This window comes from Musa acuminata, chromosome BXJ1-11 (genome assembly GCF_036884655.1).
Source record: "Musa acuminata AAA Group cultivar baxijiao chromosome BXJ1-11, Cavendish_Baxijiao_AAA, whole genome shotgun sequence".
NCBI lineage: Eukaryota > Viridiplantae > Streptophyta > Magnoliopsida > Zingiberales > Musaceae > Musa > Musa acuminata.
The window spans coordinates 1,628,879-1,643,128 of NC_088337.1; the positions used below are offsets into that span (position 1 = coordinate 1,628,879).

The window sequence follows — 14,250 nt, forward strand, 5'->3', positions numbered from 1 at the left end:
AGGTAAAATGATTATTATTAATATTATGTGAAATAAAAATAAGAGAAAGACCTAACAGAATTAATATATATGACTTTGGTAAACAAATATTTAAAATTTTTTTTTGTATTTAATTTAAATATATAACTATTTATAACACTCAATAATATATATATATATATATATATATATATATATATATATATATAATCTATCTAATATTATGACAAATATGAGTCATGTGATAATATCGATTTGAAGCCGATTAATTATTCAGGTATTCAAGTTTGAATCGAGCGCCCAATTTTCTATTGGTACCGTCGGACGATCAGGAAAGGCCACGTCACTGTAGTATGGAGAGACCACGTCGACCCGACAGTTCTCGGCGGGTGGTTCGGTCGCCCCGCATTTGCCTCAAAAAGACTAGCGTGCCACGTCGAGCGGAGCCGGTGATGCCATGGGAAGCTTCTATTTGGGCCAGCTCGCGACGCAGACGGCGCGACAGCGGCGCAAAGTCAAGAGGGAAGGTGGACGCCATCATTTGTTGCGCCGCTCGTTCATCTTCCACAGGAAGACGCCTTCTGCGCTCTGAGTCTGAGTCGGACCTGACGCAAGACGATGCCAAAGCTACCTGCGTCTCCTGAAGCGCGCATTTTGTAGGCCCCTTCTCTTTCCCAATCACCACCGGAGTAACTCGGAGGGAAAGCGGCCGATGACTCTAAAAAGTTAGAAGAGTTTTGCTGAGCCTGAAGAGGTCTTCTCCTTGCCACACTCTGAGACAGAAATATATATATACACCATAAACCTCTCTCTCTCTCTCTCTCTCTCTCTCTCTCTCTCTCTCCATTTAAACGCTCTTCCCATCGTTCCGCATTTAATTATTCTTGCTCTTTTACTCTGTGGAAGGAGGAGGAAGGAATACACACCTTGTCCAGAACACTGCCTCCGCGAGCCCGATTGGGAGGAGCTTGAACTCGGCAACGCGACTCCCTTCCTCCTCTAATCCGTTCTTCCACCCCGTCCAGCTCCCAATTCGTAGGGTGTATAGGTTTGAAGTGATCTCCCGTGGCTGGTTGAGATCGATCAATCAAGCAGGAAAGATGAGATCTTTGGGATCGAGGAGGAGAATGGAAAGGTTCCATATGTTCGTGCTTCTGAGCTGCGAATTTTATGTTTGAGAGCTGTCAGTCCTGTAAAGTTCCTTGCTTTCTTTGTTTCCTCGGTATGTGTCGAGTTCTTTCTTGCTTTTGCCTGCTGATCTTCTACCTCTTGGTGGCTCAAAGTGTTCCTTTTTGACGTTGGCAGACGACAAAGCCTAGCTTGAACGCGACAGGGGGCGCAGGAAGAGCCAGGGGACACGCTAGATCTGGCAGAGGCCTGTCTGAAGCCCTAGCCGTGGTGGCGGAGCCCTGGATTAACAAGATGCGGACTTCCGTCGCCGCTGCCGCCGCCACCAAGAAGAAGAAAAAGAAGAATGACGGCCCCAAGCCGGCGCCTTCCGCCGCCACCGTCGGGATCCTCTCCTTCGAGGTCGCCAGCGCCATGTCCCGCGCCGTCAGCCTCTACCGCTCCCTTTCCGAATCTGAGATGGCCCGGTTCCGCTCCCAAATCCTGGCGTCCCACGGCGTCCGCCATCTCGTCTCCTCCGACGAGCACTTCCTTCTGTCCCTCGCCCTTGCCGAGAAGCTAGACGACCTCAACGGCGTTGCCACCGTCGCCTCCCGCCTCGGCCGCCGCTGCTCCCACCCCGCCCTCCTTGGCTTCGAGCACGTCTACTCCGACCTCCTCGCGGGTCGCATCGACCCTTCCAGCCTCGGCTTCCTCTCCAAGGACATGGATGGGACTATCCGCAAGATGGAGCGCTTCGTCTCGGCCACCGCGTCGCTCTACTCCGAGTTGGAGGTCCTGACGGAGCTAGAGCACGCTGCCAAGAAGTTCCACCAAAATCCAGTCCACGACGCCAGCCGCCGGGCCGTTGACCAGAAAATCCAGTGGCAGCGGCAAGATGTTAAGCACCTGCGTGGCTCCTCCCTTTGGAACCAGACTTACGACAAGGTCGTCCTCCTCCTTGCCCGAGCTATCTGCACCATCCATTCCCGGATATCCCTCGTGTTCTGGGAGACAATCTGCAGTTCGGATTGCCTAGTCGCTGACCAAAGCTGTCAGCTTTCAGATCAACTCATTGTTTCAGCTCATCATCCAATTCATTCAGGGTCCCTAAGATCAGGTTCCGTAAATAGCATTTCTGGTCAGATCACTAAGACGACTCCTGATGCTGAAGCGGGTGCGAAGCTCCGGAGGGAGGGCCTCAGATTCCACTGTGGGGCGAGTCCGGGGAGGCTCTTCATGGAGTGCCTCAGTTTAGGCAGCTCTGCTTTACTGAAAGAGAGTGATGAGCAATTCTCGAACGAGCGGTGTCTCAGCCGTCCTGCTTTCGGTGCTCCGGTTCCATTTAGCGGCGAAGTGGTTCAGCACATGAGTGGTAGGAGATCGAAGTTTGGGCCGAGGAGTAAGCTGACGATGCTCGCCGCACCCTCTACGGTGGGCGGTTCCGCTCTCGCATTGCATTATGCGAACATCATAATTATCATAGAGAAGTTACTGAAGTATACGCATCTCGTCGGAGATGATGCAAGAGACGACTTGTACCAGATGTTGCCGTCGACCTTAAGAGCGGCTCTCAGAAGGAGTCTCAAGTCATGCGTGAAGAATCTAGCTATTTACGATGCTCCTCTTGCGCATGATTGGAAGGAAGCACTCGAGAAGATTTTGAGCTGGCTTTCACCCATGGCTCATGACATGATCCGTTGGCAGACCGATCGCAACTTCGAGCAGCAGCAAATAACGTCGACGACGAATGTGGTATTGCTTCAGACTCTGTATTATGCCGACAGGGAGAAGACAGAGGAAGTCGTTTGCGAGCTTCTGGTGGGGTTGAATTACATTTGCCGGTATGAGCAGCAGCAAAATGCTTTATTGGATTGTACGAGTAGTTTGGACTTGGATGAGTGCATGCCATCATGGCATATGCAATACGTTTCTTAGCTTGACTTGTAGTAGTTCATCAAAATGCAAATCGAGATACGGTGTTTGTAATATTCTTTTCCCCATGTTTGTGTCTATGGGCAGACGAGGCAAAGAGTCGATGAGGGTTCCTTCGTCTAAGGTTTGCAGTCTTACTTTAATGGACATATGCGTTCAGAATTGGATGATACTTATTATCACTGCAAGTTCCACATTGTCTTTTCGGTTGCTATTTCTCTCTTCTTAGATCCATCAAAGATGAGGTGATAGCTTAGCTTCCCTGTCCTGATTCCCTCGTGAATTCAGAAGCTTTTGTAAATTTAGATTAACTACATCACCTGACTTGTGAATGTGATCATAGGAGTGTGACATATTCTTACGTACTGTATTTCCAAGATTTTCATATTTGAGTGACTGCTATTATAAAGCTTCGGATTCAAAACATCTGTTATTTACTTTTTGGGTGCAGTAAAATATATTCATTTTACTCGAAAAGCATTCACAGATTTATTTAATGACGCTACCCAAATTCCCATGATATATATTGCGTAGTTTAGTTTGTATGCGCTAATATGTTGTTGTAATTCAAGTCAGATTAATATTCCAATAAGGGTAAGTCATAATTCACGTTTATGTGAAAAATTTACTCATTACGTGTGTCTAGAGTATTGGTAAATTATCATAGGCTTTACGCATGAACTTGTGAATCTAATCAATACTCGATAATATTTCAAATCGTCATCCAATCTAGAGATTGAGATGATTGACTTTTGGATTCGCACCACATTCTATAGTAAGTGAGATAATTTTATCCATTTTAGTAAGTGATTGTTTTGTAGCTCTACAAACTATTCCTTTCTGCTTATACATTTCGAGCAAAAACATATAAAAAATAAGATAAAACATACTGCTAAATAAATGTGCAAGCAAACTAAAGTGATGATATTCGAAAAGTATTTTACGGATATGATTGATAGACTTTCAAGTTATTCATGCGGAAGATGTTATAAATTTTGAGTCACGTAGATAGATAATTGGAAAAGACTCTTTATACCTAGTGCATTAGTCATTTATATACTTTATACCTAAAGAACTAAAGTAACGTTGGTTGGAGTTTCGCTAATACTAAGTCATTCACTTTGAACTCTTATGATTGTCTTCTTAGATTTGCCCACTTTTTTTTTTGTTGCCTTCTCAAGTATGCACGGGCAATATATGTATTTCGTTATTATTCCTTTACAAAGTGATATGTTAATGAGCTACTTTTAGTATAATCGATCACCAAAGTATGAGGAGTTGATGACTGTTGTCAAATAATGATCTAATCTCTAAGAGGCCTTTGTTGGGGATAAAGCTTCATTGCAAGTTGTAGAAAAATTGAGCTATGTCCAATAGCTTCACCCAATTTCTTTAGTTAGCACTCATGTAATATTGAAGATATTGCTCAAAAATAAATTTATTCTTTCAATTTGGTCATCCATAAAGTTTATTCTCATTGGGTGGAGAATAAAGGAGCTAATTATATATTATCCCTTATAACTAGTTACCTTTAACATCATGATCCATATACTTTCAAAAGTTATACTAGGATCTCTATACTTACAAAAGTAATACATCAAGATCCCTATACAAAGTTAAAGAGAGAGAGAGAGAGAGAGAGAGAGAGAGGGGCGGGTGGTTTGGTTAAAATAATGAGGTTAAATGTTTCATTTTTGTAAGTATAAGGATCTCAATATAACTTTTGAAAGTATAAGAATCAAGATACTAAAGGTAGCTAATTATAAGGGGTAATATATAATTAGCCCATACTACGAGTATCGATCTAAGTCTCAATGTCATCGATAAGCTTGATATGAAGTCTAAGGAAATGCTCTCTCATAGTCTTTCTAGTGAAGGCAATAGCTTCAAAAGTCTCACCAACATCCATTGTTATTAGTAAGTAAGACACATTTGAATATATTCCTCTATATTAGTTCTCATCTTTAGCTAATAGAAGATTTTTTTTTATGAAAATCAAAACTATAAATGCCTAAATGCTCTGCCCAAAGGGAACCATGACATTCTCTCAAAAGTTCATACCTCAAATTATTCTCTTGGAGAATAAAAACTCTATTCCCTTTAATATAGATGAGCCCCTTTTGGATCCAAAATCATTATACCTTACATTTTTTAATCAGTTGTATTAGGGTTTACTATTGTATTAGGGTTTACTACTTGGAGATTATTGTACAGCTCATCATTGATCATAGAAAGGAAGTTGGATTGTAATTGACTTGCTTGACCCCCACCTTTTAGTTGCACAATATTCATCAGCTCCACTTTCCTACTTAATACATCGACTATGATATTTATTTTTCTAGACTTATAGTCCATTATCATATCAAATTCTGCCAAGAAGTTCTACCATCATACTTGCTTTCGGAAGAGTTTTTTTAGTTTGAAAGTAACTCAATACAATATTGTTTGTCTTTAGCACAATTTGTATTCCAAGCATGTAGTGTCACTATAGATAATGGACCATCATTGTCCTCTCTTTCTCATGCAATGGATGTCATCACTCAAGTGATTCTCCTACATTAGTACTACTCCAATAGCAAAGTCCAATGCATCTATGTAAACTTAAAAAAGCTTCCTATAGTTTGACAATTTGAGTATCAATTCTTCTATCATAACAGCATTTATGTCTTGAAATGTGGCTTCACATTTGATTGACCATCTTTAACGACTCTATTAGTAGAGTTACGAACTTTAAGTACTTAAATATACAGTATCGATAGCAGTTGATAAAACCAAGAAAGGATCTCAGCTCTAGTTCTTCTTTGATGTTCGCCACTCCATCATAACTTACACATTCAATTTGTCTATTGGAATTGATCCATTGCCAATTTTATGGTAGAGTAATATGGGTGTTATTTCCTTCTGCATAAAGAGCTCTCATAAGCAATGTAATTCTATCCATGAGGTTTTCTACGATATTATGTAGGTGCTGCATAGAGTCTTCGATATCTTCTATCAATCGATTGACTAAGGATTTAATAGTATCGATTTAAGATTTAATAGTTCTCTAGAAGCATTCTTTAGTCTTGATAGAGTATAGAGTTCCTCTAGACTTGTTTTGAAGATATCAAGATGAGTTTCTATAGTTGTAAGTCTCGCCTTGTGACTTTTCTTTTCGGTTGGTGCTTTGAATTATGCTTCCTCCTATCGTGGAGAATAACCAACTTCTCACTTATCATTTTCTTTATCGTGCTCATCTTAAATAATTTCAATAGCTTGAGAGTGAGTTTACACTTATACCCTGCCTACAGTTGCTTAGGAAAATAGTTCAGCTTGCTTTATTTTGCTCAATTTGCCATGATGCTTTATCATAGCAAGATTGTAAACTTTTGTTATTTGTTCGAATCGTTTGCCCGCTTTGATAGCAAATATTATGAACTTGGCTAGAATTACTTAAGTCATGAGGCACCTTTATGTTATCTATCCATAAAGGATTAGTCTAGTTGTAACCTTACTTAGGTCTCGAAGGATCTGTAAAAGAGTAAATTAATTAATTTAAAAAATAAGTGATGAACAAGTCTCAATGTTTCGTAAATATGATAGCTTTATAAGTAATTCAACAAATACTTAGTGTGCAAAAATATAAAAAACTTTATAAGGTAAATGAATAATCACAAATCTATAAATGATTGCTCACCTGAGTGTCGGGCTTATTGATAAGTTCCTATAAGCTTTATATATGAACTTGTGAATCTAATCAATACCAAATACTATCTCAAATCCCTATTTAGTCCTGTACCGCTTGGGCGGTTCCAAGGGATTATCATGGTTGATGTTTTGTTCCATATCACAGTTATGGAAAACGAGTCATGACACATAAAAACTAAAAACTAAATCATTTTGATCCAATTTTACTCGTTTTGGTGAGTAATCATTCTACAACTCTATAAACTACTCTTGGTTTATTATTTTACAAAAAAATATAAAGAAATAAGAGATAATAGGCTACCAAACAAATGTACAAAGGAACAAAAATGACAAATGATCTATTAACTAAGGTATTGTGGACGTGCAACGACCGTTTGCACAACAAAGACCCTCCTACATGCTATGTTATGATTTATGTCAACCGTAATGTATACTTACTCACGGAACCATCTCTATCTCGACTCTTTTATATCTTATTTTGAGCATGCTAAGTCCTGTTAGATTAGCAGTCATATTCAATATTGTATTCTGCCTATGGCAACTTCAAATGATTCTTTGTTTTGCATGTATCTTATCATCACTAGAATTCTTTCTGCATGAAACTTTAGAAAATGTCCAAATTTGATAACATTCTCTCTATCTCCTTTGGCTGTTGACTAGGACTCTAACTTTTAAGTTTCCCTTCGTAAGAATTTGGCATTGTAAACTGTTATTTCATAATCAAGCTTGTCATTGTTCTTGAAGAATTGCAGGGGTTCAGAAATTGATTCCTTTGGTCTCACCACTGTATTATTTCCTACTAACCATTAGGAACTCTCGTTTTAACATTCTATGAACTAATTGGTTTGTAGGTCTCTACCTTTCCTACGTCGAGGGTAACTTACGTCAATTTTTCTTCTTGTTTTTTGCATTTGGGACCTGACTCTTTGGCCAAATCAATGTTTCTACAATTTTAATTATCTGAAGAAATGATCTCATGGTTCTAAAATTCGAAGTTTAAATTTCAGATCAGTCGCATAACTCGATATATCTCTCCATGCCTTGGATAGCTCTAAATCATTAGTATCAGTTGCATTTCATTCTAGTAGTTGTAATATATTGCGCAGCATACAACAGAAGGTGACAATCTGTCAGTGCAGCCTCAGACACTTGGCGGCTAATGGAGACGTACTCGGTAGGTGCTAAGACAATGACAGCATCGAAATCCATCATCAAACCAGACGTGATAAGCTTCATGGAGATTCTTCCTAGTGGCCTCGTAAACGATGAGATCAATTTTACATGGTAACAAAGTTGATACTTGCTCGTGTTGACTTGCAGGTTCCGAAAGGTGCCAAGCCTCTGCAGAGAACAATTAAGGCTGCTTGTCATCGATGCGAGCCTTGTCCAGTACAAGCATTTGGATCGTGGCAGGTGCATCTGCCCATAGATTTTATGGGGCATTCATGGCCGGCCAACTTACTCTTCCTAGATGTGGTTGAAGCCTTCACCGGCGAAATTAAGAGCCGGATGTAAGCAGGGAGAACCGGGTGCTGTTGCTGTTGAATTGATGGTGCATTAAAACCCCTGCCGTCAGAGCAATGAAATGTGTTGGAGGATTTCTGATCCTCCTACTGTGCTCCCAGTTCCCACTTGTTTCAGGAGCTCACCATATTTCGATTGTTGCCCTATGACAGAGTGTGAGGGTATGATTGAGCTGACATTGTTGTTGATGCCTGATCGATGAATAGTCATGCACTTTTCCCCAAGATATGAAAGTGCCGTCCCGGTGCCAAAAGAATGTGCAGAGAGATTGATTTCTACTGGCATGCATGTTGTTGCTTTGTCGTAATGATGATGGGTGGAGCTTCCGTGAATGATTAGACTCACGAGAAATCATGGAGTAATCTGTCTGATGAGGATTCGTGATGAGGCCAACTCTTGCTTTCCACGTCCACGAGAGCTAAAAGTTCTCTCGCGACAACTTTCTTTCTGCATGCTAAGAAGAGCTTTGAGCCGAAACACTCGGCGCACTGTGTGGAGGGTGTGGATCATCGATCTTTATTTGGAATCTATAAATATATTGATAAAAGCATGAAAACTTCGATATTTGAAATGTATAAATTCTTTTAAAAAATATTTGAGTCTCTTCCTCCTTAAATTTAATGATCACGAAGATTTTCTTGTAAAAAGGTAATGTGAAGGTTCTTTCTAAACCTGTGAAAAGGAATATTATAACAAGCATAGTTAATCTTCGTCTGTTCAAAAGAAGATTAATGGCGAAGATTGATGCCCTCGAAGCAGGGAAGAGAAATCATAGTTGACGTAGGTTAGGAAGATCGAACCAGGTTTATATTTCTTTTTATACATTTTCTTATTATTATTAACTGATTTAGTTGCTCACTACCTTTACTATCTGATATTGGTTTATTGATCAGATTTTTCAAATCGAAACTTTATATCGAAAACACTAATTCACCCTCGCCCCCTCTTAGAACCTTTACGATCATAACAGATAACACATTTATCCATGTATTAGAGCCTAGAAGAAACTAATTTTTAGATAAATATGAATATTTAACCCCTATCGATAGGTCTATATCATAGTCATACTAAACAAATAATTAATATATAACATAATACAATATAGTGCATGTCAAAAATCAAATACTTGAGTAGTTCTTTACATAACATTATTTAGACGAAATCATTTAGTATTTTCAAAACTAATTTTTAAGAGATTTTATAATATTTGGAACCATAAAATAATTTGTAGATCAATAAATACTTCAAATAACATTTGCAAGACATATGCTTATTCAATTTTTTTTTTCAATACAAAGCATAAAAATATTCTTTTAATATTGTTTAATAGAGGATTTTATAAAGTCAAAAAATCATCAGTCAGATTACTTCGAAAACATGCTAAACGAAGTTGTTACTTTGATCTCATGGTATTAGAATCGATATAATGATCAAGATTCATCCTCTTTTCTTAAATCATTCAAATAACATAAGTCAATACAATGAAGAATCAAGATTCTTTCTTCTTCTTTTTTTCTAAATAATAATTATTTATTTTTATGTTTTATCATATCATAATCAACGATTTAAGAATTTTCATTTAACATAAGTCAATACGGGCTCGACTTCTTCTCCTCTTTTCTTAAAAATCCTTGTTATCTATTTATTCTTTTTTATTAGAATTTTCATTTTTATAAATATGTCTTTCATAAAACTTATAATCATATCAAGATCATATAGCATTATAGTTTTCCTTCAAATTAGGAAAAAGGATCTCTTCAACCCATGGAATCATCCAAAAAAGAGTTAAAGAGTCTAAGTACTATTAATTCCATCAAAACCACAAGATCACATATATGACATCAAGATCTATAATATATTTAAATAGCAAATCATAAGACAAAAAAAACAATTCAAGAAATACCTTCTTTACCATTACGCTGAGGATTAATAGAGAGGCAAATTGATATAATTATTTAGCAGACCATCCTTAAGGGTGGACATCTCGACAATAAAAGTGTATGCATGGGAGAATCTGAAACAATACATCACCTAAATGGAGATCTAAAGATAGTGTTCAAAGAGGACGTTGAATATTTTTAACTGTAATAACGACGATGTCTTAACCTTGTACGTTTGCCTAATGCTCTAGTGAAAAGTTTGATGCTTCTCCATGTATGCACACCTGCAATTTTCATTATATATATATATATATATACATGATAATAGTAATGCTGGTATGTCCCCTCTTATGAATATAACGCTATCTTACATCTTAGACTTAACATGAAATGGTTTATTAAATACAAAAACCACAATTACGGCAGACATATGGGTTGACATAAACATTATGTCTTAGGACAATGTATCAGCCAATGAGAAAGAAATTGACATGGCTAATGTCGTTTAATCTATTAACGATAGAATGCATCTGTTTATTTCAGTAGGAAATTTATTTTTACTAAGCAAAACGACTTCGATTTTTAAAAATAATATAAAATAAATTCAATTCTTGAATGATCCAAATTACTTCTAATATGGCAACCAAACATGCCAAGAAAAAAATAACTTTACAAGCAGATATGCTCATGATAAAAAAGAATCTTGAGATCCTCAGTCTTCGTACACTAATTCTTGATAGATGTAAGCACCTTTAATAAAGAGCTAACGCTGCAGGCAAGTTCTGGTTTGGACAATGAATATGACTAGGTATTAAAATGTTTTTTATGCATGACTGTGATCTTGATCTAAGAGGAAAACCATAGGGAGCACAAAAAAGATATCAAGAACAGAATACTAGGAACAGAAAAGATGAAGATAGTTTGATGCAGAACATACCAGATGAATAGATGTTTAGGGAGGGAGAGAGAGATATCAGTACACATCCATGAATTAGAGATTCTAGAGTTTGAATGCAAGCTGAGAGTTAAGAATTCCAGCATTAATACACCTAGCATGCATTAAAAGGTAAAAGCAGTATAGAAGATTAAGCACAATGAATAACATACGAAAAATGACATTTCTGCCTACACAGTACATTTTCATTTTCATTTCAAGCTGGAGAAGTATTTGCAACATAATCTAGAAGAACGGGCTGAAGAAATGCATTGTTTGAAATACCATAAATTATCCTATAGTATAATTCATCAAAAAAGGTACCTGGAGTTCCTAATTATATACAGCCCTTAAAACATGAAGACAATTTACAAAAGGATTTATAAGATAATTCAAAAACAACACATCAAGTCAATGTATATAAAGGCTCTACATTCACAATACAGAAGCAAGGCATGTATAACTAGAGCTGTGTATACCATATAAGCTAACAAATGGAGCAAACTACTCTTGGAGACATGCCAGTTTATCACTAATTTCAATAACTCAGCACCCACAAAAGTTGTCAATATAAACAATGATGACTGTTCTAAAGAGTTATTAAAAGGCTAGTGAAGCATCCTTAGGTTTGTTACATTTACAATATATCCCATGCATGTTGATTTATTAGTTCCAATTCTGTGGCCTGGAAACATTAGTAGACAATTATGATATTGTATGTGGGATACCAAATTTGAAAAAAAAAAAAAAAAAACAAAACAAAACAGAAAAGATCCCCAGATCAAAAGTTATATGGCAGTCTAGCCAAATTGTCATTAACATTCAGAATATATCAATGTACTTTAAAGAAACAATCACATGCCAATTACAATATTGGTTGTGATTTGTGAATTTGATACATGTATTAAGATAACTACAGTGTGAATTTGAAACCTTATGAAGGAAGCTATATTCGTAACAAGCAAATTCTATAGAGGCAACTACATAGACAATGTATAATAATGGACAGCTACAAGTTAAGTCAATGTCAGTCTCAGAAACAGGAAACCAATTAATAGAGCAACTAATTTATGGCAGGCAATAATGTAAAAAGCCAGAATTAGTACAGTCCAGGCTACATGTCAATAATTACAATCACAGCCACAGAAAATCAAAAAAAGAAGATTAAAACAGAGAACAATTGTAAGGCTACAACTTTTGTTTGAATCGTGTAATGCCAGATCCATGCCATATGCAGGTATTTGTGTGTGCTAGAGATCCATATACAGAAAGGATTATAGCATATACTCATGGCATATGCTGGTTGACTTCCAAGTATGGCAAGCATCACAGCATCTATTATGACAGAATCAGCACTTTAATCGATAAAAAATGTATTTTAAATGAATTTTTAAGTCGCAGCATCTTTGGAGAAAAAAAAATGAGTCGTCAAGGACATAGTTTAACACACATGTTGACATAGTGTGTAGCCTTAGATTGACAAGTGGATAGCCACTAATGAGTTAAACAACTTGACTTAGATGAAAGAGTGACTCGTCTTCAGTGTCTAGATGATCATGTGAAGGTATGTCAGACCTACCAAGCTCGAGTACCACCATAACGAACCATTAAGTTACGAATAGAGAGACATAAAAAAGAACAAATTTGACAAACGAAGTCACCTTGAATATGGGACCCTATCAAGAAAGACCAATAGACATAATCAGGTTTCAAATAAGACAGTGATGATGCTCCGACGACAGGGGCCAATACTGGCATGCTGCTTGATCTTTTAATAAATCATATTCCCAAGTCCAACAACCTACAAAGTTGTAACAGCAACATAAGGTTATAAAGTGAAGCCAATTGATGCTAAATGCAATGGATAATTGATTACAGTAAGCAGGGGCATATGAGATGAAGTATTGGACTATGGCTGCAAAAGAAAGAAATAATGCATTGGCAGCCAACATAGGAAAACAGTGCTACTTGTCAACTAGCCAATGAGGAAGGAGGACAGCACCAGTTGCCATCTAGGCAATTGGATAGATGGTCAATAGCAGAACATGGTAGCAAACACCATCCTTGCGCTATGATATATTTGCAAATCAACCATTCACACCCACACACAAAACATATTTGGCAAAGGACATATACATGTACACCCTTAGTAAGCTGTCTAGTGGTTCTTATCGAAATCCAGGCCAAATTGATAAATTGATCTTAGGTAGTTTTAAGTACCCTTCCTTACACTTCACACTGAATGAGCACATTAAAAGCCCAAATTCTACCATCTATCCACAAATAAACTCAAAAACAGGTCTAGGACACAGGATTTCTTTGACCAATATTATGCGAATTTCAATCACCTTTATCTAGCTTTTGGGAAACAATTGTCAGGTATGGCATGTAAATGAGCCTAAGGTGGTACATTATATCAAGGGAAAAACACTTACAGTAAGGTCGCAAGGGCACTCCTTGACTTGTACCAGTTATGTCTTCGACTTATTACTCGAGTACTCAAATGGCCAAAATTATTTGTGTCGCTTGATGCAAAAGCTTCGGATATCATAGGAGGGTTTGTGATATGCCACCTGCTGTATATATAGCCCACATTACATGAGAACAGTACACCAAATTATCCGGCCTTTTCAGTTTACTCGTTACCAATTCTTCAACCAGTCAATCCCATAGGAAGAGGTTAGAGCTCCAATCCCCATTCTGCACGATCTAGAGATTTCTGATCACTATGGGTGGTCATGTACTCACTGATTCAGGCCAATTCTTGTGATAAAAGGAAAAGCAACAAATGAGTTGAAGAAAATTGATTCTACAGAGGGCGTGGGACTTGCTAATTAAATGTAACGATTCTAATGAATGAACAAGGACCACAGCGCCAGAAGCATCATTCGAGAACTCCAGAAGGATGAAAAAGATCGCAATAAAGAATCGGCAAGTGTCATCAAAGAAAGAGAAAAAGATCAGCATCATCCAAGAACTTGGAAAAGGATGGAATCGCCACGTATCATCTAAGAACGCAGAAAAAGGTACCGGCACGATCGAGGAACTCAAGAGAAGATGAAAAGAAGATCCGCAATAAAGAAACAGTAAGTACCATCCGATTACTCACAAAAAGATTGGTATCCTCCAAAAACTCAGGAAAAGATGACAAAAAAGGACAGATTGCAGTACAAAAAAGACGCCGATCTGTATGGGAATCTCTAA

At 37.7% G+C, this 14,250-nt stretch overlaps 1 protein-coding gene across 2 annotated transcripts; it reads left to right on the forward strand.

The window, feature by feature from the left end:
* The first annotated feature begins 526 nt into the window (after window positions 1–526).
* LOC135586275 (uncharacterized) lies at window positions 527–3,203 on the forward strand. Of its 2 annotated transcripts, XM_065088954.1 has the most exons (3): window positions 527–733; window positions 886–1,201; window positions 1,285–3,203. In XM_065088954.1, exon 3 carries the CDS (start codon window positions 1,402–1,404, stop codon window positions 3,022–3,024), a length of 1,623 nt encoding a protein of 540 aa, XP_064945026.1. In that variant the 5' UTR covers window positions 527–733; window positions 886–1,201; window positions 1,285–1,401; the 3' UTR covers window positions 3,025–3,203. The 2 variants fall into 2 exon arrangements, with proteins under 2 accessions (XP_064945026.1, XP_064945025.1); XM_065088953.1 differs by lacking the exon at window positions 527–733 and having other exon boundaries at window positions 795–1,201.
* The last annotated feature ends 11,047 nt before the right edge of the window (window positions 3,204–14,250 follow it).

What these genes read in the sequence shown, in the direction of transcription:
- LOC135586275 (XM_065088954.1), top strand. Translation starts at nt 1,402, where the DNA reads ATGCGGACTTCCGTCGCCGCTGCCGCCGCCACCAAGAAGAAGAAAAAG.